We start from the raw sequence: 27244 nt of genomic DNA, 5'->3' as shown, positions 1-27244 counted from the left end.
GTCTGCCTCCCAGGGTGGAGGCAGGTTCCGGATAAGATAGCGCTCTTAGCCAAGCCCGCCACCGGGAAGACTGGGTGTGCTGAGCCCCGGTCGGTAGCCGTCCTATCACACGGAAGTCACTACGTCTGTTTATGGAGTCCTTACAGGCTGGTTCCACACCTGCCTCTTGCTGGAATGCGGGAGCGATTTCATCCCATTTCCCCGGTGACGACACCAGGTCTCCAGATGGTGATGTCATGGCCTTAAGGGCCTGCCGTGGGTGGGGTCCCAGCTGAGACTTGAACTCTGGTAGGTCCAGCTCCAACCTGGACTCTGGAACAAGTTTGGGTTCAGATCTCAGCCCTGCCACTTCCCCGACTGTGTGTCCCCGGGTGAGGTCCTTGACCTCTCTGTGCCTCATCTAGAAAATGAAACTCCTCATGGTGACCTTGAACAGCATTGTCATGAGGATCCAGTCAGTTCCCCGTGAAAAGTGCTTAGAACAGCAGCTGGCACCGACTGAGCGCTCAGGAAACATCAGCTGGCATGATTATCCCAAAGAGGGAAGTGGAGGGGCAGACCCAAAGGGCCATTTCGGGCCAGCCACGCTCCCAGCATGGCCTCTGCCCCATCTCCTCAGTTCCCTGGGGGGGCATGCCGTGGTGGCCTGGTGGCAGCTGGGCCTGGCCTGGGCGGCCAGCAGGGTGCAGTGGGCACGCAGAGCTGGCGGGCCCCGTGGCTGCAAGCGTCCCTCCCCACCGTCCCCCCCCCCCTCCGGCTGCGCTCTCCAGACCCCGGCTGCAGCCCCGGTCCTCAGCACGTGCAGGGAGGCTATTTTTACTGCGTTCAGCTGACGCTCTTGGCCGGCTGTGCTGTCTCCGTGCTGTGGCAACGGCAGTCCCGCTAGGGGGAGTCTCGGGCCCCTCCATTTTGAAGGAGCAGCGGGGGGGGGGACCCCGTTGCTTCAGAGTGGGATTCTGGGGGGGCTCCACGCGGCTTCCAGGGAGGCAGCCGGCCCCCAGGCTGCTTTCCCATTGAGAGACGAAGTGCTTTTCTTCTCTTTCCACCCTGCCCAGGACATGGCCCAGAGCTGCCCTCTGACCCTGGGTTGCCTTGCAGTGTGGACAGGGTTCTTTCAGAGAGGTGTGGGGGGGGCGACTTTGCCCTGCGGTGGCCCCGACTGAAGGAGGGGCACGGGAGGCTCAGCCTGTCCCACTTCCTGCCTCTTTTCTAGAAATGCCCTCCTCCCCCCTTCCCCCAGAGGTGATCTGACCGAGATGGGGGGAGGGTTATGGCCGTGACCAGCGTCTGAGAGAGAAGACGGGTGGAGAGAGACAGCTTGTCCTTGCACCGAATCCCACCGAAGTGACACTCCCAGGAGGGTGCGGCCCTTCTCACCTGGGCCAGGTGTGGCCCAGGCTGGCTGTCCCTCTCGCCACCCCCTCCCCCGACCCCCGGGCCAGCCGGGCCATCGCCACCCTCCGAGCTGGGATGGCTCCCCTGGGAATGAATGGCCACAGTGAGGCGTTCCAAAGACGCCAGCCAAGCCACAAGGGCCAGTGGGAAAGGGAAAATCCTTCCAGCTCCTCGTTCAGCCACATTATGGCAAACAACCGAGCCATTCAGTGGAGAGTCGGCCCACTAAGCAGGCTGCTCGGCGCGGCGGGGGTGGCTTTCTATTTTTCAGCTGTTTTGGCTTCAGGTCAGGAGCCGTGGTGCAGCCGTGCTCTCACAGTGGGTCTCCTCCTTTCCTCCCTTCCAAACGTCCCTGTCACCAGGAAATGTCACCAGCCTACTCCGAGCTGCCCAAACCCAGGCCCGAAGGAGGCTCGGGTTTCGCTGAGAACCTCGAGGCTCACCTTCCCCGAGGGCGTGGCCGAAAGCCATTAGGGGTTGGCGGCAGCATTTTGAGATAATTCAATGCAGGCATTCAAATGCTTATAGGGAGAGATGTTTGCCTCCGACTGGGGAGCAGGGAGGCCGGGGCCGGCCCTCCGGAGTGGGGCTTCCTACCCGTCTTAATGCTCAGCCCCCCACCTGCCTGCTCGGCGGGGAGCTCTCGGCCTCGTCTTTCCTGCCTTATATCGGTCCTGATGGGCTGGGGAGTGGCTGTCTCCAGGGGGTCCTGCACGGAAGCCGGGCTTTTTGGAGCTCGAGGCGGGAGACCCTTTTGCCGTCCCCTGGAGCTGGGAGCATTCTCCACAGGTGGCTCTCAGAAGGCAAGCTCCTTGCTGGCATCATCTTCCCCATTTTAGCAGGGGAGGGGGGGCACCCAACAGATTGGGGGACCATCTCTCCCTCTGTACCCTGCCTGTGATTGGCCCGTAATTACAGGTTTATTGCCTGTATAGCTATTGTGTAATGACATGTTTGCAAATTAATTTTTATGGCTCCTGCCATTAGCATATACAGTAGAGGAAGGTTTAGTATTAATTACTACTGTTGTTCATGTAATCCCGGAGAATTAAAAACCAATAAAAGAATGACAACAGAAACTGATAGTTTAGGGTCTTTTAAAAATAGTTTAATTTTTTACCCCCCGAAGTAGGATCAGAGATCTCCAAAGCCTATGAGGGACTTGGAGGGGCGCGCGGGCGGCAGCTCTCACGGGCCCTCCCCTGCGCGCCCTGTTGCCCCCCACTCCCAGAGGGGCGCAGATGATCAAGCGTGCGGGTGATAAGTGGGTGATAAATGGGCGGGAGGCGAAAGCCGGGGTCCAAGTCGAGGCCAGGCCGAGCCGAGCCGGGGAGGGGGGTGGGGGCGGGCAGGTGCTGGACCCGGACCCCGACCCCGCCGCGCCGGGACCGTTGTCTCCCTCGCCAGGCCGCCAGCGGCGGCGAGCGCAGGGGGAGGCGCGGGGAGCGCCGAGCGCGCCGCCACGCAGCCCCGGAAACAAAGGGCCGCCGCCGCCGAGGGCCGGGCGCGACCTCCGGGGTCAGCGCGGGGCGGAGCGGCCAGATGCCGGCGGCGGGCGCCGGCGGCCCCGCGCGGCCCGTTTCCTCCAGGTCAGCGGCCCCGGCGCTGCCCCGGGTGACCGCGCGCGCCCGGCCGCCCGCGGGGAGAGGCGCCGGGCGGGGCGCCGCGGGGGCCGGGGGACTGAAAGACGCGCCTCGCACCCCCGGCAGCCCAGGCGGCAGAGCAGGCGGCCGCCGGCGCGCGGCACCCACCCAGCCGTTGGTGGCGGCGGGGAGGAGCGCCACCCCGCTCCCGCGGCTCCGAGCGCTCCGCCCAGCCCATCTGAGTCTCCCGGCGGGGTGGGCGGCGCGGGGGTGGGGGCGCGCGCGAGTGGCCTAGAGGGGTCCGGAGGCACGCCCGGTGCCCCCACCTCCTCCAGTTTGCCCTCCGGAGCTCTCCTCTAGAGTATCGTACTGCGGGAGTTCAGTCGTCATCTGAAGCCCCGGCGTTTAGCAGGGACCCCGGGGCTGCCGCTGGGGACCCCTGATTTACGCAGGGGCTGGGGAGCGTTGGCAGGAACCCAAGTTCGGCGTGCTCGCGGGGCCCCGCCCTGCGTACCTGCGGGCTCGGGTCTGCTCCTCAAAGCAGGGTGGTTGTCTGTGGGGTCAGAAGGTGACCCCTTAGTGTCACCCGGCCGCGATTCCGGCTCGTTGGGCCACCGAGGGGCCCTTCCGAAGGGAAAAGGGCTCGAAAATAAGCCGTCACGTCCAGAGGCGGCGTTGCAGCGCGCGTTCCGGAGTGTGCGGGGGCGTGGGGAGAGGGAGCCTGTCTCTTTAAAATCGCTGGGCTGGACAATGAGCGCACAGGATGTGGTTTGGCGGCAGGGTTTTTTCCCCTTCGATTTGGGGAATTATCACATGGGGCCTTCTTGAGCTGGTGTGAAAGGGAGGCGGCGTGGGGAGGAGAGATACAGACTCCACACTCACACTGGGTGCAGTTGATCGTTCTCTTAAACCAAATTAGCCAGGGCGCTCGTTACTATGGTGCAGCCGCGGCTTGCAGAATCCCAGTAATAGCATTTATTAGGTCTATTTGCCTGGAAGCATGCCTTCCCGGATCTGATAATGCACCGGTGCAGGGAGAGTGTGGAAGATGGTATCAAGCATTTGATTACACTTACAACACGGATTTTTAAGGGTGGGGTGCGGGGAGCGAGGAAGAGAAAGGAGAGAAAGGAGCTGCTCGCCTTTGGAGCTCCCCCGGGCTGGGCGGCGTGTGCGTTTCCGCAGTCCCGCGTGGGTTCACCAAAGGCTGGCCAGAGCCCCCCCGGGGCACGGTTTGGGGATTCTCCGCCTAGGCCCCGGCAGCGGGTGAACTCCGGCTCCCGCAGCTGTCAGCCGTGGGAGGGGAGGGCGGGCGGGCGGCCAGAGCGCGGAGTTGGGCAGCCGAGGGGGGCCCGGCGGCGCCCGCGGCCGCCCACTGTTTGCAAACGGCCCCGCTTTGGGGCAGAGCGGAGCGCCCCGCCGCCAGCCGCGGCACCCTGCCCGCGTTAGGAGAGGGGAGCCCGGCTGTCTTGCGCCCGGATCCCGGTCCGCACGGATCTGCTGCCCGGCTCGGCAGCCGCGCGGGGAGAAGCTCGCAAGTGAAACTATTATTATCAATCTGCAAAGCATGCAGCTCTTGGAAGATGCCGCGTAGAGACGGAAGGAGCCGCCGCCGCCGCCTGCAGCCGCCCGCCGCTGCGCCCCTACCCTTTCGCTTTCATTAGGGGAGACAAATCTGCTGTCAGGCAGCCAGCTTTCCAATTTACCGATAATGATTCTTGCATGAAAATTGATCGAGGGGCTCTCCACCGCCGCGCGCTCTCGCCTCCCCGCTCTCCTCCTGCTCCTTTTGCCCGGGCGCCTGAGCCCCCGCGAGTTCTTTCTCTTCCTTCCCCCACCCCTGCTCTCTGAGTCAGTGGTGGGACGCCGGCCCGGGGAGATAACCCAAAAAAAAAAAAAAAAAAAAAAGAGAGAGAGAGAGAGAGAGAGAGAGAAAAGAAAGAAAAAGGTGGGGGGTTGTTGGTGGCGAGAGGGGGAGGGGAGCCGGCTCTCCGGCCTGCTTTCTCCTGCCGGAGACTTGTTTGCAATCGCTGCCTCTTTTATTTACGAGAAGAAATCTCCCCCTCGGTACTTCTTGGCTGTTTGGGTATTAATTTTCTCCTCTCCCCTCTCCCGCTCGCCCCCTCCTCCTCTCCCCCACCCCGCCCCTCCTCACCCAGTAGCTAAGGGGAAACGAAAACAAAGCCGATTTCTCCTTGGCAACAAGAGATACCCCCTCCCGCCGCCCCCCCTTCCTTTTTCCTTCTGGTTCTGAACGTGAAACCCTGTTGGAAACAGGTCCCTTGACCCTCGCCCTTGACATTCAAATGGCTGAATGGAGGAGAGATTGCTACTCGCACGTCTTGGGGCTGCTTTTTTTTTCTCCCCTCTCTCCCTCTCTGTCTCTCTCGCTCCTTTTTTTCTTTCAAATGAGTAATCCCTGAAGATCTTAACCCCCCAATTTCATCACCCTCACCTCCCCCCTTTATTTTTCTCGCGCTCCTCTCCGCGCTCCCGCCTGCTTCCCTCCGCCGTGCGCCCCCCTCCTTTTTTTATTTGCATCTCAAGTCCAAAAGGCAGAAAATACACACGCGGCGGCGGAGACACCGGGCAGCCGTGGAGGCTCCGGCCCGTCCTCGGTCGTCAGTCACCTCCTTGTGGATCTGCCCCGGGGCCGAGGTGGCCGAAACTGCCCGGGCGCTGGCCCAGGAGAGAGCCCTTCCACCGTCTTAGGGAGGGAATAAAAAAAAGAAAAAAAGACATTTTTCTCCGTCGCTCTCGGAATCGCTCTTCTGTCTTTATTTTATTGTTTTGGACATTTTTTGAGCGCCTTGGCTCGGACGGCTCTTTTTGTTTCATTGCTGGGTTAAAAAAAAATTTTTTTTTTTCCCTAATTCATCCCTCTCTGGCCACTATGGAATTCTAATTTGAATCATGTTTGGATTGAAGCCGCCTCTGTATTACTTACCAGGTAAGCGAGCGGTGCGCGCCTCCCCGGGTCCCGCGCGGCGCCGGCGCGTCCCGGACCCCCCCCCCCCAAGACCCGCAGCCAGGGTCGGGGCGGCCGAGCCCCCCCCTCGCCACCCCCCCCCCCCCCGCGGGCGGACGGGCGCGCGCCGCCCGGCGGCTCCCGCTGCGGTCCAGCGGGCGGTGTGTGCGCGACGTGCGGCGGGGAGCGCCCACCCTGCCCGCCGCCCCCGCCGCGCAGCCGCCGGGGGGTGCGCGTCTCGCTCCTTTTGTCTGCCCGGAGCCGGCTCCGCCGCGGCGGCGCGGCGAGCGTCCGGGGCACGCTGCCTTCCAAGGTGAATGAAGCCCCGGGTGTGAAGTTACTTTGCCGCACGCCGCCCCGATCGGTGCCTTGCGCCCCCCTCCCGCCCCCAGCCCGGGGCTGCTTTTCCTCTGCGCCCAGCCAGCCCCCCGCGCCGTCTCCGCGCGAGCGTGGCGCGCCTGCCCCCCGCCCCCCTTCCTGCCCGGGTTTCCCTGGAAGGTTTTGTTCCCGCCGAGGTCGGCGGAGGGGGCCGGGGGAGGCTCCGGAGGGCGGCTGTGGCGCGGCTTCCTGTTTCCCTAACCTTCCTGCGCGCTGACAGCCGCCTGCCGCGTAACTTTCTGTTTCGGGGCGAGTCGTGCTTGCAACCCGGAGTGGAGGGGCGGGGAGGGGGTGACAGCCGGAGGCTTGGGGAGCCCCTCTTGAGTTCACCTTGTTTGGACTTTGAAACCTGAAAAATAAGGACATGTCGGTTGAGGGGAGGCTGGGAAGCCGGGGGTCCTGGCGAAGGAGGTAGGGACCTCGGTGATCCCTGGGGCCCTTCCGGCCGCCTCCTTGTCACCGCCTTCTAGTGTCCCTGGGGTCGGGAGTAACTGACTAGGCCTGCCTTCTGTGGGCCGCTGACCCGCCGGTCAGGAACACAGGGCAGCCTGCGACCGCTGCTACTAGGAACGAGCTGTTTTTCTCCTCCCTTCTTTCCTCTGGGAGTTGGATCTGCCCTGGGAGGGCACACGGTTCCCGTGGAAGTTGCGGGGGGAGCGGTCCATGGATCTGGGGGTGGGGGATGTGGGGGGCTGTGGGGAGGAGAGGAAGTTCCTGGGCTCACACTGGGGCTTCTAAAATTCTGCCTAAGAGGCTGCCCGTGGAGGGTAATTTCTGCCCTGTTTTGCTGGGGGAAGGTGCAGGTGGCTGGGTGTTGGGTTTGGGTGTTGTTTTTTGTTTTTTTTTAACTGTACATTCAGAAGAAGCCCCTGTCACTTTGGCTGAGGCTCCCACAGAAGCCCCACAGCCCATGGGAGGAATGTGGGAGCCACAAATGGCCTGGACAGGACCCAGCCCTGCTGGACCTGGCACTTGCCTCGGTGAACCTGGACAAGGGGAGGAGGTCGTCCAAGAGGCCAACAGACTTTAAAAAAAAAAAAAAAAGTAGGAAAGACTAATGGGTTCTGGATGAAATCTGTACAGTTACTCTTTCTGAGTGTCTTTGTGGCTGTTTTAGGTCCCCCTCCCTCCACACTGCCCTTGAAGGATCTGATCCAAATTAGAACCAGGAACCCCCAATTTGCAAAAGGGTTGCGTTTTAGCCTAGGGCTGCTGGGGGAGGGGTGGGGAGCCATCTCCCCCACAGGTAGCCGAGAGCTGGAAGCTGGCGAGATGCATGGGGAACCCCCCTGCTCTTCCTGTGGGCCTCCCCCCTGCACCCGGAGCTGCAGGAAAGCAGGGACAGTTCTTCCGGTTTGGATCCCCCCCCTTTCCCTCACAGACACTCAGTGCATGTTTGTGGCAAGAATGAATCTTAAGTACAGGGCGTCTTAAAAGCACAGGTGTTTGTAATCTACACCCCACTTCACCTGCCATTGGGTGGCTGCTGGTACTTACTATTCATCAGGTGACCGGTTTTCTATTTACACTTGGAGCATTCAGAAAGAAAAGGAGGAAGTGTCAGGCTAGGAAATTCGGAGCAATTAAGGAAAATCAGTCCTGGCTGGTGTGAAGCCCCAGGGGTGGTGGGGGGGGCGGGGAGTTCTGCCCGTCTGCCCCTCCCTCCGGGAGGTCAGGGCACAAGTCATTTCTCAGCCTGTGGAGGGGGAGGACCATGGTCAGGTGGCTTTGCTTCCCTGGGCTTCTCTGAGCTCAGAGTAGGCAGTGGCCTAGTTCTCTTGACCACTGTCAGGCCCCCTCAGGAGTGCTTTGCAGGAGTCTCTCCCATCTCCGAGGTCCGTGCGGGTGGCTGCCCATTTCACAGATGAGGAAAGGGGGGCTCAGAGGGGCTAGTGATTTGGCCAGAGCTGGGATGTGGAACCGGCTGCTGCCCGCCACCCTGCTCCAGGAAGGAGAGGCCTAGCTAGGCGCACCCCTTAGAGAAGAGGCACAGCCTTCCTGGCCTCTGGAGGCCTGACACCAATGCTCTGGAGCCTTGGGACCTGGTTCTGGCCCCGCAGCTAGATCCCCAGGCTGCGTCTGTAAGTGCGGGGAGCCAGGGCCCAGAACCTGCCTGTCCAGCCCTCACCCCCGAGGCAGTTCACAGTCCCAACTGCTGCTCCTCCTTGACAGGTGACAGGACTGAGGCCAAGCAGCTAAGTGTCCTGCTCTACCTCTTACAAGCTGAGACCTTGGGCGGGTGACTTGAGCTCTCTGGGCCTCGATTTTCCCATTTTTGAACTGGGATCGGTAATGGTATCTCCCTCAGTATGGTATGAGGCAGGGGCTGGTGATCCCTGGCCCACCCCCTGTGTTTGTAAATAAAGTTTTATTGGCACATGGCCACGCCTGCTCTGCGGTCTGTGGCAAGCTTTGGGGCTACAATAGCAGTGCTGACCAGTTGTAACAAGGCAAATATTTCAGCTGTGTACTGTGTTTGCTACGTCTGGTGTGAGGACAGGCCTACGAGCCTGTGACAAAGTTAACAATTAGCAAGCTATAGCTAGGATAAAAATGATTTTTTTCAAGTAAGCTCTGCACCCAACATAGGGCTTAAAGTCGCAACCCCGAGATCAAGAGTCACATGCTCTACTGACCGAGCCAGCCAGCCCCCCTCACCCCGTGCACACACATTGTTATTAATAATGTGGAATTATTTGTAGAAAATCACCGGGCTGCTTAGTAGTTGAACTGGGACTTGAACTCTGGTCTTTGGGCCAGACCCCCTGGACCCCATGACAATGTAGCTGGCTTCTGCACGCTCCGTCACTGGCGGGGTGCAGGGGGAGGGTTGGTACCCAGCAGAGGGACGCTCCTCACGCCAAGAGGAGGAGGCGCGGGCATGTGGGGTGGGAGCTGGGGACTGGTGGTTGGGTGGGCTCCCTAATGCTCCTCGGAAGACTTCCTTTCCGTGTGCTCCTGTGCCCAGCTGCCCTCTTTCCTGAACTCCACCAGCCCGCAAGCTCCAGGCCGGAGGGGACCGTGCGTTTACCTCGTGCCCAGCTCAGTGCCAGACCCTAGCAGCCATAACAGAACACCGAGGACGAGGCGGTGGCGGCCACTTCTTATGGGGCACCCGCTCGGTGCCCACTGTGGTGTACACTGAATCCCACTGGCCAGCGAAGGAAACTGAGGCACGGCAAGGCCGAGGTCACACAGGACGCAAGCGGCCCAGCCGGGCTCTGACCGCAGGCAGCGCGGCTCCAGAGTCCCAGGTTAATAAATATTTGTTGAAGGAGAGTGAGGGAGGGAGTCGGCGGTTGGTGTCGGCGGTGGCGCCCTGCCCTGCCGGCCCCCTTATCTTGTTCCTGGAGTTCACGGAGGGAGGACTCGGCAGCTGTCAGCTCACCCCACCCTGGCCCCATGCTGAACTCTGGGTGACCCCGGCTGCCCCTCAGGATTTACTGGCCACTGCTGGGAAGGACACTCCAAACTCTGGGGAAGAAACTGAGGTCCAGAGACGGCTGGGGCTTGGCCCCAAGCCACACAGCGAGCTGGCGGTTGCTGTCAGGCAGTCTGACATCTCCTTGCCCCTAGCTGCCACCAACCCCCCCCCCCCTTTCCAAGGTCAGCCTCCGACAGGCTTGCCAGAGACGTGGGCGTCCCCCTGCCTTGGGGGAGCTGAGGGTGCCCGGGCTGCCTGTGGCGGGCTGCCTGGATTTCTCTTTCTCCCCTCGCCTGCCGCCAGAAGGCCCCAGTGTGGGAGGCCGGGTGTGGGTCTCTGCCCGGGCCCACCTGGGTTGAGGGAGGGGGCCGGTGGGGAGGGCAGGCCCCCAGCTGCCCGTCCTCAGGTGCCCGCTCAGATGCCGCCCAGGGAGGGGTGATGGAGCTCAGACCTGGCTTCTGGCTGGGTCCTAAGCAAAGCCATGGCTTTGGGGCGGGCTCGGGAGCCACCCGAGGCCTGCTCCCAGGGATCTGAGTCAGATAAAAGGACAGCATTGCTATTTCAGTGGTGATTGAGAAAGCTGCTTATTTACAGCTCCGAAACTCAGCGGGGACAGGCATTTCGGCTCCCATCTAGCACTTTCCAGGCAGTCACTAATTAATCTTCTGATACCCCTGAGAACTGGGGAGGGGCTGCCACATTTCCATCTGTCGGGCGGGGAAAGCCAGGGGCCCTTTTGTCCCAGCTGTGGTCCAGCCCTTCTCAGAGGGGCCTGGGTTGGTTCCCACCCCCCTGCTCAATTTGGTTCTCATTAAGATTTTTTTTTCTTGCTTAAATGTGTTGTTCTTACTCCATGGGTGGGAATCTGCTAGAGCCCCATTGGAAACTCTCCTGCTTCTTATCTCTTGACTCTGAGAGTCAGGAAAAGTTTTCTTTTATGCTCTTGGAGCGGTCATTATCATACCTGGATTCCTGCCCTAGACCGGGGCAAGAGGATTCTCTTCTTTCTGTTCAGGAGGAGGCCGGAGAAGGCTAGAGGGGCAGCTGGCCAGGGCCACCCAGCTCCCAGGGACAGTCAGCAGTGGGATGAAGTGTCTGGAGTTGGGTTTCTGTTCCCAGTCTCGTGCTCCCTGTCCCTTGTCCCTCTTCCCCCTGGATGTGGACGTGTGTGTGTGTGTGTGTGTGTCCCCGTGTCCCTGTGCTTCCTCCCTCCAGTGGCAAGTGCGGATGGGCCCTGCAATCATCTGGTCTACCCTGGCATTTTGCAGCTGAGAAGACGAGCGGTCAGGAGCCTTTGCAGGACCTGCGGACTTGTAACTCTCCTGAGACTTTCCATTCAGACTGTACTGGGAGATGGGGCGTCTTCATTTGCAAGGGGACACCCTATGATAATCTACTTTGCAGGGGGGGAAAGTCAGGCTTTTGGAACCCCTAAAGTAGCCTTTCCCAAAGGGCAGTGGAACCCCTGTGTTTGGGGTTCTCAGCAAAGTAGGTCCTCATCCATATTCGGAATTGTCTTTCCTTGGTGGTCTGGCTGCACGATTAGCTGGAATTTCACAGCCACTGGGTGGGGGGCAGGGGGGAGTGCATTAGAAGGGAAGAGGGAATTTGGGGGTGAGGGAATAAAAATAGATGGCGTGCTTTTTTGTGTGTTTTTAAGAGCTCCATATAGATTTAAAGTCCTTTTGTTAATTTAGGAACATAAAACCGTGTGATGTATAGCTTGGTTTGCTCGTAAAATTACTAAGTGTGGCATATTTAGAGCTGTGAAGGCTTGGGGTAAAAGGGAAAAAAAAATCAGTGAGACTTTTTTTTACAAGTCTTTAGGGGAAAATGCGTTTTTCCGGCTTTTTTCCCACTGATGCCAGGCCCTCCGCAGCTCTCGCTTGCGGTTGGTGGTTACCCTTCAGCCCAGATCTCGGGCATGCTGGAAGCTGAGGGGCGCTGGGGCGGGGGTGGCGGCTGGGTTTGCGTGAAGACAGGCCCGTGTCTCGCCCTCAGAGCCAGAGCCCACCCCGTACCGGAAGCCCCCGGCCTCGGCCTCTTAGGATCCACGGCTGCCCTGTCTTCCTCCTGCAGAGAGACAGGAAGCGCCCTCTGACCAGGCCTGGACCGCTGCCCAGTGGGCATTTGGCCACTTGCTTAATGGCCTGTGGGGTTGGGAAGTCACGGAACATTGGACTTGGAAGGGACCTCAGAGGTCAGATGGCCCAAACCCTCCCTTCTCTCCTTTTAGTGGTCTCCTCGGGGTCCTGTTCCTGATAGAGAGAATGCGTCGCCACTGTGGGTTGTTAGAATGTTGCTCTTCACACAGAACACACAGTGTGTGTGTGCATTTGACCCAGTGCTGCCCTTGGGGGGCACAGAACAGGTCTGTCTCCTTTTAGAATCTGCCCCCCCCCCCCCCCCCCACTGAACAAGGCCTGCCCACCCCCTCTCTCACCCCTTGCCAGGGTGCCGGGCCCTGTTCTGTGTTGAGGTATGGAGGCAGGAGCAGCGAAAGAGGTCTGTGTCTTATCTCCCTATTGCTTCAGGAACAAGGCCAGGATCTCCTGGGATCACCCTGAGAGAGGAAATCCAGGAAGGCTCCCTGGAAGAAGCGGCATTGATGGCAGGCCTTGGAAGTGAGGAACACAGAGGGAGTGAGGCTGAGTGGAAGGAGGCTGGTACAGTGAGGAAGGATGAACAAGAATAGGGAAGCTGTCCTTAAAATACTCAGCATGTTCAGTGCACTTTGGGCAGGCCGAGGACACACGCGGGGCCGTTTCTGCTGCCGTGGTGGTGGCAGACAGGCGGGTTGAGAAATCCAGGGGGACGGATGATGGTGTGTGCAGAATTTTCTGGGAGTGCAGGGGAGGCACCTACTGGGATTAAGGTGGGGGTGGCAGCACTTTCTGAGAGGCCACAGGGAGGAGGTGATGGGAGCTGGCCCTTCTCCTCATGGGGCAAACCCAGCCCCCACACCTGTCCACGGTGGGTGGAGAGGGAAGGCCCGGTCTCCTACCCTGCTTCTCAGCAGTGCCATCTAGTGGCAGGGCTCTGAAGCCTGTGCAGCCTTCAGAGAACAGTGGGGACCCCTCCCCAGGTGGTGTCCAGTGCAGCACCTTCCAGAATGAGGGTCCTGGACCCGAGGCGTGGGGGAAGACAGTGAGCAGGCAGGAGGGCCTCTTTGGCCGCTGGTAGCCTTGGGCTCTGGTCCCGCAAGTGCCAGACCCTGGAAGCCAGACAGATGCATTGGGACCCGCTCTTGCCCTCAGAGTGGGGGCAGGGCAGACAGGCCCAGCTGGTGGAGGCGGAGCTGACCCTGGCAGGGGGCTGGGCTGATCCCCTCCCCCACGGTGGGCCTCCCAGGAAGGATAGTTTCAGAGGGAAGGGAGAGAGCTTGGTGAGGAGGGATAAAGCTGGGTGGTGGGAAGTGACCCCCTGGGGTGAGTTGGAACCACATTCTGGAAGGCCTTGATGTCAGCAGGCCAGCAACGCGTGAGCTCAGTTGATTCTGTTATAAGTGGGGCTGGGGGTGGTGATTTCAGGCCTTAAAAACCACCGAGTTTTTTCTGTTCATTCAGTACATGTTTCCAACATGCCAGGCCCTGGTCCAGGTACAGGACAATGTGGCCAAGGAGCCCCCAAGGGCGCGCCTGCCTGAAGTGCCTGTTCCAGCCATGAGCACATTGCATGGTGCCCCATGATGCAAGGGAGCAGGGGAACGGCGGGGGGTAGCTAGAGTGTAGGTGCAGGCTGCTTATCCGGGTGGCCAGAAAGGGAGGTGTTAGCCCTGGCGAAACCTGAGGGGCAAGGGCCCAGGCAACGGGTCATGCCTGTGCAAAGGCCCTGGGGCCCCAGGGATGTGTGTGTGGCCACAGGGCGCTTGCCCTTGGGGAGCAGGGTAAAGGTGAGAGGAGGGGTCATAGGACGTGGCCTTCAGCTCCCCGCTGGCTGCAGGCCTCAGGGAGACTCCAGGCGGTCACGGGGCAGCGGGGAGACCAGCATGGAGGGACTGCCATGGCCCCAGGCGAGAGACAGGTGGCAGGCTAGACTGTGTTGGCAGTGTGGAGGCGCTGAGAGGTGGGGGAGAGTCTGGAGGTGGAGACAGATTGGATGGCGGCACGCCTTGGGCCCATCTGTTTTGGGAAGATGGCTCCAGCAGTCAGCAGAGGCTTTCCTTACAGTACCGGGGTCCTGCGGGGGGCGGGGCGGGCTGGGGCCCTCTGGGTGTAGGGTCTGCAAGTGGAGGTCACAGTACAGAGAGTGGAGGCTGAGCTGGGCTAAGATCTTGGCAGTTCTCAAAGTGAGGTTCCCCGGGCCGGCAGCCCTGGCCCCTACCTGGGAGCTGTTAGAGGTACAGGTTCTCCTGAGGGGAGACACCCCTCCCCGCTCCCCGAGGCCTCCTGAGGCAGAAACGCTGGTGGGGTTTGGCAGTCTGTGTGCTCACCAACCCTCCAGGGGATTCTCATGCTCGCTCAAGTGTGCGCACGGGCCCGACGCTTGTCCTGATTACGGAAACTGAGCTGGGTGACGGAGTCCCCCGGAAGTTTGAGAATGGGGCTGTCGCTCCCTTGGAGGGGAGTCCTGCCTGAGTGAAAGCCCGGAGGGCTGGGGGGAGGGGGTGTGGAGGAATCCGGAGGGAGGGGTGTCCTGTCTTTCAGGGTCGCCTTCCAGAGGGGGTGGGTGTTGACCGAGGGCGAGCTGAGGCTGTGGGCAGGCTCTGCGTGGCGGGGCACGGGTGTGGCAGGGCACGGGTGCGGCAGGGCACAGGCGTGGCAGGGCCCGTGCGGCTCAGGGCTGGCTCAGGGCCGGCAGACTTTTCTGAGGCTGGAGCACTGGGTAGGATGAGCTCGCTGGGCGGAGAGCCCCGGGTTCCATCCTGCCCTCACTCCCATCTGGCTGTGTGGCTCTGGGCAGGTTCCTTACCTTCTCTGGGCCTCACTTGCTCCATTTGTTTAAATGGCACCAGCGGGGCGGGTCTGAGCGTTCGAGGAGGTCATCGTGCCCCAAGCTCTGGAACTGTCAGCTGTGGCTGCCTGCGTGGGCGTCGTGCTGCCCAAGTCTGAGCTGGTGTCGGAGAAGCGGGCCCTCCCCGAGAGACCTGGCTGAGGCGTTCACCACGGGGCCGCTGGCCGGGGCAGGGACGGCATCGCTGGTCGGCCCCCACGGGGATGGGCGGGCCAGCGAGGAGTTCGGGGCGCCAGTGCTCAGGCTCCCGAAATGGCTGTCGGCCAGCCGGGGTGTGCTCAGCGCCCTGGTCACAAGATGGCAAGTTCTGAATAAGTAAAGAGGAAACAGAATCGCCTCGATCAGATCATCCCTGCCCTTTTCCCACTACCCCCCCCATCAGAAAAGCTGTACTGGGGGCACCCCAGACCCTGCGTCTTCCCGGTCGAAGGATGTTGGTGCCGTCCCATGTTGAGTGGAGAATTTCCCGTTAATGAATTCCTTCTTCGACCTTCCACCCCGAAGGACCCCCGTGTCACCCACAAGTGGATGGTGGAGCCCACGGCCAGTGGCCCGAGGCCGACGGCACCTTCTCTCCTGCGCTGGGCCCTCTTTGAAGCCGGCCGACACTGGTCCCCACCCCCTTGTCACTCTTGCCCTATAATTCATTTAGGATTAGCTTTCAGACCTCCTCGCCAGTCCTAACTTCTGTTGTCTTGGTAACTGTGTCAACCGTTTGCTGGTTTCCCGTGATTATCTGACGAGAGGAAGGGGGGCCGCGGGGAACGTGAAGGAGGGGGGAGGAGACAATGCCTGGGTCTTAATTGAGCTCACAGGAGGGGCCCAGCGGGCGGGCTGCTTGCTGGGGAGCGGTTGGAGTAACGCGTGGGGTGGGCAGGGCAGGGCGGCAGCTGCATGGGGGGCGGTTCACACCGGCTCCCCGCCCACCCCCCCTTCTGGGAATGTGTGTCAGAACTACCGGCACCCTGCATCTTAGGTCTTCTGGGCCCAGGGACAAAGGTGTCACTCCCCCTTCCTCTCCCCTCCCATCCCCATTTCCCTTTTGGGAAGTTTCACTCGCAGACAGATTTCAGGCTGTCTCTACCCCAGCCCGACGCATGGGACGCCAGGCCCAGGGTGGGCAGGCCAGCCCCGCCGCTGGGGGAGCGGCGGGGGGGGCGGAGGGGGCCGTCTGCAGGGCGCCGGGGTGCCCTGGGACGGAGGACGTCTTCCTGAGTCCAGGTGTGGTTCTGAAACGACCTCGTTTTATTGTGCTCCTGGGTAGGGTCGCCCAGGAGTTCTCAGAAGGGACATGGTGGGGTGCACTGGTCTCTGGCCTGTGGCTCCTGGGGCCTCAGCGGGAATGCTGGGTGCTGGAGGGGTTTCGGAGGGGTTTTGGCGGCCGGGCCCTGGAATCCTCATCTGAAGGCCCATCTCCCTCGCCTCTGCCTGGTGGACCCTGGTGTGGCCTGGGCCTCCGTGGGGAGGGGGCTGCCCCTCTGAGCACCTCCACATGGCCCGTAAGTGTGGCCGGGGCTCCCTCACAGCCTGGCGGCTTCGGGAGAGCTCTGCTTTGTACGTGGCTGCTCGGGGCTCCGGAGGCTCACGTCCCAGCTCCTAAGGGTGAACTGCCTGGCTTTTTGGGCTCCAGTCCCAGGGGGAGGGGGTCACACCGTGTCCCTTCGGAGGGACGGGCCTCCCGGCTTCGTTTGGAGGGGGCAAGGCTCTGGCTCTTGAGGGGGCGTGCGGGACGCGGGTGCGGACCCTGCCTCCTTGGGAAACTGTTCGTACACGCCGCCCACCTGCGGTCCCCACTACCAGGCAGGTGGTGGCTCTGCCTTCTCCCTCCACCAGGGGAGAAGAGTTCCTTCCCTTCCGGAGTCGGCTGCTAATGTGTCCTGAAGATGCTTGGAGCAGAGGCCTTGGCGTGTCGTGGCAGAGGGGGTCCCCCCGCTGCAGGTTCACCAGCCCCACACAGAGAAGGGCTGTCTCCTGAGACGGGGGCGGGGGGGGGGTCATTCCTCATCTGGGAGGAAAGACCAGCCCCTCACCCCCTCCCCGGTGTCCGTGGGACGGCTGCGGAGCCTTGTGGGGGGCTGCTAATGAGCTCTGCCTGGTTTTTATGAAACGCCGTGGTAAATTATTAATTTGGGCCAGAAATGAAAGTGTAGAACCGGATAGGCTCATGAATATTCATCCTTGACGTTAGCACGCCGGGGTTGATCTGTGGCTAGGGCAGCCAGCCGGACTCCTGACCCAGATACGGGGCGGGTTCTGTGGGGAGGAGGCCCTTGGGAGACCGTGTGCTCTGGTTCCTCAGTTTCCCGGCCCGTCGATGGGGCTGGTAACTCCCAGCTCATCCGCACGGTTGCAGCCGGACCAGCCGGGACCAGCTCGACAGAAAGAAGCTTGACTCAGAGGGTTCCTGACACCCCCCCTCCCCAAGTTGCACAACAGCCCGCTGGCGCTGTGTAGGCACCGATGAGGGTGACCCTGAGAGACAGAAACCAGAAGGCCCCAGTCTCCTGCATCGGCCCGTCTCTTAGGGTCTCCCGGGGCTCCATGCTGCAGAGCCCATAAAAATGACAGTCCCCTCCGATGGGCACCCTCTGGTCCTGGGGTCTAAGTGTGGTTTGTGCTGCCAAGTACACCTCCAAGCTGGAGTGGCAGGGAAGACGCCCTCCCCTGTCTGTATTCCAACCTCACGGTACGTCACCTCTCCAGGATCGTCACCTCTCCAGATTCGTTCCGTGGGACAAATTCACCAGGGTCTGCGCGTCCTTGGCAGCCCGACCTCCCAGTGCGGAGGCAAGGCCTCGCCAGTGCTCCCCTGCCTGTCTGTCCCGCCCGCCCTTCCCTGCCTGCTGCCTGGAGTCTGCGAGCCTGTCCGGGCTCACCCCTGAGGACGGGCTCCTCCTCATTCTGTGTTCCCAGCTTGTCACCGGCAGGAGTGGCCTCCGAGGTAGCTCCTTATTCATAAGGCGGCCTTGAGGGCTAGTGGAGCTCTGGAGCTCAGGGACGCGGAAGCGAGGCGGCCAGCGTTCGAATCTGCGCTCTGCCCTTTGCTCCTTACAAGGCCCGGGACGGGGGCTCGGGGGCTCCGTGCTGCGGTTTGCACGTGCAGCAGATGCGCGGGAGAATCCTTCCCAAGCTGGCCGTGAGAATGGAAAGGGTCTGTACGTTTCAAGTGCTTCTCGGGGCAGGCCGCGTGGTCCTTGGGGTACTTCCCGGCTGTCGGGATGGTCGTGAGTGTCGCCGGCACCATCGTCTTGTTTCGGGCTGGGATTGGAGCTCCGGGGCTCGGCGCTCCCAGCCTCCCTGGCTAGGTGCAGGGACACAGAGGGCATCGGCCTGCGACTGGGGTCTCGTGTTAACGTGTGTTTTCCCTGCTTCTTGGGAACTGGTGTGGCGTGCCTCTGGGGAGGCCTCGGGGCTGCATTAGACGTGTGTGGGTTTTGGTGGCCCTCCCTGGGGCCCCTGCGCCTGCCCCTAGCCTGGACAGGCCCATCTGTATGGTCGCCCCTGGGGACCGCCTCTGCATGGGGCTGAGGCCACTTCCTGCTGAGCTCTGGGCGGGGGGGGGGGGGGGGGGGAGTGGTGAGGGTGGGGGTTTCGATCCTCTGCCTGGCAGAAGAGGACACGGAAAAGTGAGGTTTCTGGCAGCTTCCGGGGTTAGAGCCAAGATGTGAAGCGCGCCTCCGGGTTCCCAGGCTGAGACAGACGCTCCTGCAGTAAGTTTCCAGAGCAGTGGCGCAGGGGCGGTGGAGGGGGCCGGGGGGGGGGCGGGGGGGCAGAGTGCAGGCTGAGCAGGGGGATGGGATTAAATATCGCCTGTCTGAACCCCAGGCTCCCAGGCGGCTTCTGGGGGCTTCTGCCAGGACAGGGGAGCTGTGGGCAGCCTTGGCCCTGGGTCAGCGGGAGCCTCCGCGGCCCTGGCATCGGGGGAGATGCTTGGAGCCCAGAGTGTGTGGGAGGCTGCCAAGTGTGTGGTTGTAAGAGGGAATGTGGGGGGGAGCGGGGGGAGTGAAGACCTCGCCCTTCCCCCCCAACCCCAGCCTCTGGCAGTGTTTCTTGGGGGGGGCGGCCCTCGGGGTCTGCAGGTGGGCTGCTGGCGGCGCAGCAAGGACGGACACCTGCTGGGTGACAAAGCCGTGGCACTCGATCGCGGCCTGCAGAGAGGTTCATGAAAAGCGTGTGAGGTTTTATTTGGCTTATTGAAACCAATAACTCCACCTGCCTGCTTTTCATCCTGGTTTTGATGCCTTTGACTCAGGGTTCTGTCCCCTCCCAGGTGCTCTGCTCAGAGAGGGAGTCAGCGGGTCAGACCGGTGGGGCGAGCTGAGTGGAAGGAGTAATAAAGCAAATAGCCCGCAACCAACTTTGTTCTGCCTGCCCTGGTTTGGAAAGAGCTGCCGGTCTCTTGCAGCTGCAGCTGCTGGGGCAGTTCCCGAGCACCTGCTGGGTGCCAGGCCTGAGAGGGGCGGAGGGCAGGATCGAAAGTGAGTCACAGGTCGTGCCTGCAAAGCCCTCCTGGCCACCTGAGGAGGGGAGGGACTTGGCTGCGACTGGGCTGCAAGCTTTTGAGCTTGGAGGGATGCAGACGCCTGCAGGGGCTCAGAGGACGGAAAGTTCCCTTGGGGCTGGAGTGATCTGGGAGGGCTTCCTGCAGGAGGCAGTTTTGGAAGCAGATTTTGAAGAAGCAGTGGGTGTTGCAGAGGAAACAGCCCCCACGGTCATTGGATCGTCCCCAGGCCCAGGTGGCACCCATGTGGCACCCATGTGGCTGGTCCCTGGGCCACTCTTTGACCTAGCCGCATGTGACCATGGAAACGTAAATTCATTAAAATGAAACAAAATCAAAACTGCCACACCAGCCCCGTTTCAAGTACTTGATAGGCCGTGTGGGGCTGGTGGCCACCAAGTGGGATGGTGGAGGAGGAGAACATCTCCGTTGTCACAAGAAGTTCCCATGGACAACGCTGGGCTCATGACCTGGGGAGATGCCTGGGGGGCAGCAGGAGGGCCCTGGGAGCCCGGAGTGGGGCCTTTGCTGTGTTTGGGGGCCATAGGGAACTCGGGGGGCAGGGAGGTGACCTACCTGTGACATTAAACACTGGAGAGACAGAAGCCTGGGGACGGTTCTGAGCTAACCAGAGCCCACATGAGGGAGGCGGGGGCCAGGGCCGTGACGGACATCAGGCTGGCTGTGTCGTGTGTGGGGGACAAGAGCATGGAGGTGGGAGTGAGGGCCATGACATGGGGAAGTGAGTTGGACGGGGGTGGGGACAGAAACCACCAAGTGACCGTTTGGTGATGAAAGGGGTAGTTTTCATTGTCAGGTGGTGCTGGACCTGCGGGCTGGCAGGGGCCTTGGAGAACAAGTCTGGAGATTTGGGGGTTGGGTGTACACGTGTCTACATGTCTGTGTGCACGCGTACGTGGTCCCGGGGGTGTCTCTGCAAGGTCTCCAAGCTGGTTCTCTCTCACACACACGTGTGTCCGCTTCCTCCTCACTCCATCCCGGGCACTTCGGTGAGGACGGGTAGCTGTGCCTTTGCTCTCCAGAGCAGGGGACGTGTCACACGAGGAGCACAGATCTGGAAACAGAGGATTCTGGATCCCAGCTGTCCTCCCTCGGTGTTCGTGGGGACCCTCCCAGCCCTCGGGGCCCTGCAGCTGCGGGATCTCAGGGACCTCGTCCAGGTGCTGGAGGGGGTCCCAGGGAAGGGAGATCTTGAGATCTTGAATCAGCGGGGGGGGGGGGGCTTCCTGGAAGCGGCAGGGGGCCTCCATCTGCCATATCAGGACATCCCACGTGAGTGGGCAAAGGCCTGGGTGTCAAGTGAATTCGGACTGGTGGGGTTCTGGGGGCACGGAGGGACCTGTTTACAGGGGAACCTGAAACCGTGGGCAAGGGGTTCGAGGGGCCTCCCCTGGACTGGTGCATGCAGCTGTCCCCTTCCCTGCCAGGCAGGTACTGTTACCACCAGCCCCACTGGCAGAGGCAGAAGGAGCTTGAGGCACAGAGAGGTTAAGTGACTTGCCCAAAGTCACACAGCCAGGAGGTGGGGGAGCCAGGGTTTGAACCTCAGTGTTCCATTTCCAGAGGCGATAACGACCCCCGTTTTCCAGCCTCTGTTATAAAGTGTGCCATTCCGTGGCTTTTAACCCATTCCCAAAGTTGGCCAGCCGCCACCCCCGTTTGGGCCTGGAACGTTTTTCACCCCACGGAAACCCCTGTCCCCACTGGCAGTCACCCCCAGTTCACTCCATCCTCCGCACCCCAGGAAGCTCCTCATGGGCTGTGTGTCTCCGGGGATCTGCCCATCCACGTGGAGTCCCGCGCCACGTGGTCTTCTGTGACCGGCTTCTTCCACGAGCATCGTGCCCGTGAGGTTCATCGGCCGCGGCGTGCGCGTCACGGCCACCTCAAACCCCGTTGTGCGGCGGACCGCGCCCGCTGTGCCCACTCCTCCGCGGACAGATGTCTGGGCCCTTCCCGTTCCCCGGCTGTTCGAGTCCCGCTGCCGTGAACGTCCGTGGACGCGGGTTTGCGCAGCCCTGGGTGCTCCTGCGTCCTGGGGAGCGGGGGTGCTCGGTCCCGTGCCGGCTCCCCGCGGAGGCTCGTCAGGAGCGGCACACTTTTCCCCGGGCCTCCGTTTTCCTGGCTGGAAAGGGGGGCAGTGTCCTGGGACCTGCTGCTCTGCTGGGCCAGTGACGCGCGTTACTTGGAGACTCTCCGGAGCTGAATGGTGGCCTTTGCTGCTGTCCCTCGCCCCGGCGGTGAGGGCAGAGCCGGGAGGCCCTCGGCGCTCGGAACCGACCCATGGTGCGTGAGTGGCTGTCAAGTGTTTCTGGGAAACTTACTGGGAATTTGGGAGAGATTTTTCCAAAGCCCAGTTCCGTAGAAAAGGGATGAAATGCTGGGACATGTGGGTGACCCCCCCCCTCCTCTGGGGGTTTTCTGGAGAATTTGAGCAGGCACTGCTTCCTTGGCCGGGGCCGAAGCGGGACAGCCCGTGGTGGGTTCTGGAGGCCGGATTTGGGAGAGGCCCAGGCCCCCTGCTTGGGGGGGAGGGGCCCCTCGGCCTCCCGTCTGGATCTGACAGGCAGCCCCTGGAGCCTGAGTTTTTCTTGGAGGGCGTCCAACTGGTGCAGAGCTGGCTTGGCCCTGGTGCTCTTGTGGGACAGAAAGGAAGCTATTGAGGGCCGGCCGTGGGAGTTGTAAACTGCATAAATGGCCCTCCAGGATGCTTTTCCTTAGCTCTGCAGTGAGGATCTGGCCTGGGAAAATCCCCGTGTTCATTCGGCAGCTGCCGCCCAGAGAGGGAGCGTGGCTGGCCTGGGTCACACAGCAAGTTCAAGCTGAGCTGGGAAGGTTTCTTTCAGCAGCTCTGAAATCCTCTGTTGCCCTCTGACATAGCCTTTTCTATCCCATTAAAACCCGAGGCTTAGCCCCCGAGGGTCAGCGGGAGCGGGACTCCACAGAGCTGCCCCCTCCCCTGCTTGACAAGGCCCCAGGGTCAGGAGGCCACTGGAGTGACCTTACAGAAGCGTGCCTTCCGGGCACCTCCACCCCGCCTCTGAAGGGCTCCCGGCCACCAGGCCAGGAGCCTGCAGGGGAGCCGTTCTGGGAGTGTAGCAGGTGTTCTTTCCAGAAAGCACAGAGCCGGGCTGCCCTCCTTCCAAGCTCTCCGAGATTTGGGTGGGTTTCTCTTGTGCTGCTAGAGGCTGGGTCTTCTCACTCATCTGCAGCCTGGCCTTGCCGTCTTGGACACTTGGCGGGGGGCGGCCTTTGAGGAAGCCCTCCAGGATTATTGCAGTCTGTTGTCCGGGGTGGGGGGCTGGATGTACCTGCTGGGACCCGGCTTTATCAGGCATGCTTCTGTGCCCTCCCCTTGCCCCGTCAGCGGCTGAAAAGGTTCATCCCCCCCCCCCCCCCCGCCCAATGGCTGCTGCTCCCTGCGCCCCTTCCCCTTCCTCCCCGTTTTTTTTTTGTTGTTGTTGTTTTGTTTTTAACACGCTCCAGTTAATTAAATGTGGCTGCCTATTGTGGATGACAAATTTGGATGTTTATTACACCTTGGCACTCCTGAATGTCAAAGGCGCACACAGTCGGAAGAAACCCTGGCAGGGAGGACGCCCCGCAGATGTCTGCAGGGTCCACGGTGGGCGGGCCGGCCGGCCGCTGCCACCTCGGCTGACCTGCGAGCACTTCCTCCCGGTCTGGCCACCGCGCAGTGCTCTCCCCACCACGAGTCTGACAACGTGTGTTTACCAGGCTCGCTCTGGCAGGATCCCCGGGAGCTCTATTATCTGGCATAAACATCCTGGTTCCGGAGATTATTTCATTGGAAGGAATTAAAGATGCCTTAAAATGTATACGGATCCTCCTTGCATTTTCTTTTGGGGTGGTCAGTCCACCCCAAAACATGGCTGCATTCTCTCCACCCCGCCCAACGCAGGAGCACAGGCCCCGGAGAGGTTGGGGTTACCCCCCCACCCTGTCTCCCCACTTCCGATCTCCCACTCGGGCTGTGGCATTCTGTTTTCACTTTTTTTGCTTGGGCGCAACGTGGCAAATGGTGATTTTTTTTTTTTCCCACGTTGCGGGGGGAGCGAAATATGGATGTGTTCATTTTATAGGGTTTTTTTTCCCCCTTTAATAATAATGCTTTAAAGATGTCTGACATCTGTAACTAACAGCTGGCATCCTGTTATGGAAGAATGTCCTTTTATTTCAAAGCAGGTTGAACTGTCATTAATAGTATAATTAGGTGATTATCACTATATAGCAGAAAACTGCTTAATTGCAGAGATCGCTTTTCTAGAATTCCAGTCTTTTTATGGTTATATTTGTTTTAGCTGCTTGAATTTTCATGATATTTTGGCATTTGGTACGCTGTCTCATTTTTGTGTGTGTGTGTTTTTTTCTTCCTGTTTTTTAATGTGTCTGACAGCTGTCTTCGGGAGCATTTGGTCCCGAGGAATCTTCTGGTATTAAAGCAGCTCTGGGGAGCGTTACCTGGAAGAGGTTTCTTCCCCCCGCCACCCCCCCCCACCCCGGGGCCCCTGCGCCAGGCCAAGTCCTTACAGGAGCAGGCCTGGGAATCCCAGGCGCCCTCTGATTTATCTGATCCCACTGTGGATAATAGTGTGAAATTAGGCATTTAACCCTAGAGCCAAGGTTGTCTGTTAAGAGGCCCCTTTTACAGTGCAATTTATTTTTATGGCGCGTCCTTAATACGTAGGATTACCAAATGCTTCGGAGTTGCGTGGATTCCAAAGAGAAAGACACACGTCAAGGGACGTGGTCTCGGATGTAACTGGACGTTGGAAATAGAGGGTTTTGCAGAATCCGAGAGGGGAGAGTTTATCTTTCCAAACAGGGCTTGGAATGAGTGCAGAGGTTTCTGGGGTTACCCTTGAAAAGCCAGCAGGAGCCAGGTGCTGCCCCTCCGGGAGCCCCCCACCTCTTCCCAGGCTTGGGGGCTGTGCGGTGTCCCAGAGTGGAGCCCTGAGAGCAGCCTCCCGGAGACTCTTCTGCCCACGCTCCCAGAGCTAAGTTCCCCGTCTTCCTAGAAACTCAGCCCTCCCGAGGGCAGGGGTGTGTGCCGGGTATGGTGAGTTTTATGCCCGATGTAGAGTTTTTTAGCCTGTGTCCTTCCTACGAGGTCCAGGAGAGACTGCCCGGGAGCTGGGCAGGTGCTCTCTTGGCCATGCGTGGGGTGACCTTGGGTACCTCATGCATCTGCCTGGCCTCTGCCAACCCTGGGGGATCTTCTGCAGCCCCTTGGGTTATCGTGCCCAGGCTCCTTGGGCAAGGCAGGGCCCTCCCCGACGGCAGGACTTGTGGGCTGCCTTTATATCCCCCTCCCCGTGTCCTCTGGAGGTGGGATGACCTGCCCCCGGCAGCTTCCCAGAGCTGAGCTAGGCTGAGCCAGGTGTGGAGGCAGCCACAGGGTGGGTGACCTTCTGGAAGGAGGGAGCAGGGATGCAGCCCCCCCCCCCCCCCCGCAGTACGACTGCTCGGGGGCCCTGGGGAAGTTCTTGCTGAGGAGTGGGCTGTGCGTCCCGTGCACTTTGTTTTCAGCCGCTGTGTCCCAGGGCCCGCCAGCCCTGCTGAGGGTGGTGGAGGGAGTGATTCAGAGCCAGCCAGAGTCGGCAAGAGGGCTCTGCCTGACAGGGACCCCACTGTCCTGCAGCAGGGACCTCTGAGGCCCTGTCCCGCACTCCAGCCCAGCTGTGCCGGCCTTAGTCCTCTGAGTCCTCCCACCCTCCCCTTGCTCAGAGGCGGCAGCTGAGCCTGGAGAGGGAGTCCCCCATCCAGGGCGTGACAGTGGCCCGGAGGTCTGGGGTGGCTGGGTGGGTCAGATCGGTGGCTCCAAAGAGTTGCAGTGGTAGGCCCAACCTGTCCCTTGTGCCTAAGGATTCTTTCCACCTTTGCAAGAGTTTCCGGGACAGGTCAAGGTGACCCGGCAGCAGAAGAGATAGAGGCCCTGAATCGAGGTTGTCCCTGGCCGGTCCCACAGCTCCCTGGGTCTCCAGGATTTTGTGATTCTCAGCTGGGCCTTCCAAGCTGGTCAGATACCCGGTGGGCTGGCTCCTAAGGACAGGAGGGTGGGGGTTTGCCCCCCTCGTCTTGGTTCCCTTCTGCAGAGCAGAAGAGAGACTGGGCTTGGCCGCCACAGCGGAGCATGGATGGCAGAGCAGTGGCTGGTGCTGTGTGGCTCTAGGCAGGGACCGTCCCTGTCTGACCCTTGTGGCTGCCAGCCACCCGGTGCTGCGGGGCTGCGGGCCTTCGTTCTTGGGAGCGCCTTGGGCTCCTTGGATCGGGGCGGCTCCTCCCACACCCTCCTGCTGGCCTGCGGGGCTTTGGTGATTGGCAGCAGCCCTCCCCCCAATTCTGGGACTGCCAGAGCGGCCCCAGGTGCTGTGTGGGGGCCCCTGGGATGGCGGTGCTGGACAGCCGCCACTGCACGGCCGGCCCTGGGTTTTATGGGCAGGGGATAAGGAACCCCGTGTCAGCGTTTCCACCTTAATGCCCCTAATAACACTGATAGCGATAGCATGGCTGCTGGGACCCGGTGTGAACGGCAGGGGTGGGGGCGGTTGGGGCCTCACTCAGGGCTGGTGCGGTGACCTACAGTGGGTGTGGCCACAGCCTGACGCACTTGGGCTCCCGGTTGATAAAAGCACAGGTCCCTCGGCCTTCTCTGTGCCCCTGGTCCAGGGCTGTACCCATTTTACAGGTGGGCCAGCGAAGGCTTGGAGAACTTTTTCCCACCACCCAGCTTGTGTGCCTGGCCCTTTGCTTATATTCTCTCTTGTTCTTCTGCAGCAAGAATGGGGTAGCCGTTCCTGGTTTTATGCTGCCGAGGAGAAAGCCCAAGAGGGCGATTGGAATCCGGGCCTGCTGTTCCCCACGCAGTGGGCTGAGCAGTCCCTTCAGGTGGAGCCCCTGCTCAGAAACCCCCTGAGAATAAAAGCCAGTGATCTTAGCAGCACTGTTGGTTGTGCTGTGCCTGGTGCTCCCTTACTGCACATGGTCCCACCCCAGGGCCTTTGCACACCCTGCTGCTTGTGGCCCTGCCAGTGCTTTTCGTGCACCTGACATGCATTTCCTGTGTATTTTACTGTTTATCACCCCAGCTGGACTGTCAGCTCTGCCAGAATAGGGGGGGAGAGAGAGAGAGAGCTGGTTTGTCTTGTTCACAGTCATATCCTGTGCTGACAGAGTGTCTGGCATGCAGGAGACGCTCACGAATGCCTGGTAGTTGGAAGCTCCATCTCTGTGCGGGTCACAGCCAGTCTGTGGCTCAGGATCTGTGGTTCTCTGTCCTTAGGCAGCCTCGGCAGAGGGGACCCTGGTGATGCCAACTCTTGAGCTGGGGTGGGGGGCGGGGAACCAGAGTGGGCTTCGGGGCAGGGGTGGTGGGACAGAGCGGGGCCCTCCCCTGGGCGGGACTTCTGCCTTGGGGTGCACCAGGGCTTTCTGCACCATCCAACCCACCCACTTCTTTTGAAATTCTGGCTGGGGCCATCTGGGGGCGGGGGTCAGTCACACACACAGCTCGCTTTGTATCCTTGGAATCCTTCTGTTGCCAACTTGTTGGGGAGGGCGCTTTGTATTGTAAATTTCCACCGAGTAATTATGTCGTAATGTATGATAATCCAGCCTGGTCCCGTTGCTGGGCAGCCTGTGTCAGCTGGGAGCCCGGGCCTGCTGTGGGCAGGGTGGCTGAGGTCAAAGTGACATGTCCTGGGGATCTGGGGGCAGCAGGATTGGCTGCGTCACTCCTGAGGGACTTGAGCCGGGGCTTGGGGGATTTCCCTCTACCCGAGTGTGGGGGGAGCCCCCACTCAGGGTTTGTTTGTGGTGTGATCCCTCACCTGCCCTCGTCTGGGTACAATGGCCCCTCCAAGGAGCCCATCTCAGCACCTGGCCCACGGGTCCTGTGGCAGAGCTCTCTGTGGTCCAGGCTAGGAGGAAGGTCATTACCTATCAAGTCTTAGGTGAGAACCAGCCCTAAAAGATCATCCAGGCCCGGTTTGAATTCACAG

General features: G+C 61.0%; 1 protein-coding gene across 5 annotated transcripts in view; it reads left to right on the top strand.

Moving 5' to 3' along the window:
• Positions 1-27244, top strand: part of GSE1 (Gse1 coiled-coil protein) — a 389696-nt gene that overhangs the window by 282281 nt on the left and 80171 nt on the right. For 2 of the 5 annotated variants that reach the window (XM_080827599.1, XM_080827598.1), the window contains exon 1: positions 5875-5928. The exons of the other annotated variants lie outside the window; for them this stretch is intronic. In XM_080827599.1, coding sequence (XP_080683725.1) covers positions 5892-5928 — 37 coding nt within the window. In that variant the 5' untranslated portion in view covers positions 5875-5891. Of the gene's footprint in view, positions 1-5874; positions 5929-27244 lie in introns of those variants that run through there. 5 annotated transcript variants of the gene reach the window in all.

Source organism: Martes martes (assembly GCF_963455335.1).
Source record: "Martes martes genome assembly, chromosome: 17".
Lineage (NCBI taxonomy): Eukaryota > Metazoa > Chordata > Mammalia > Carnivora > Mustelidae > Martes > Martes martes.
The sequence above is the reverse complement of the archived record's forward strand: the minus strand, read 5'-3'. Positions and strand labels throughout refer to the sequence as shown.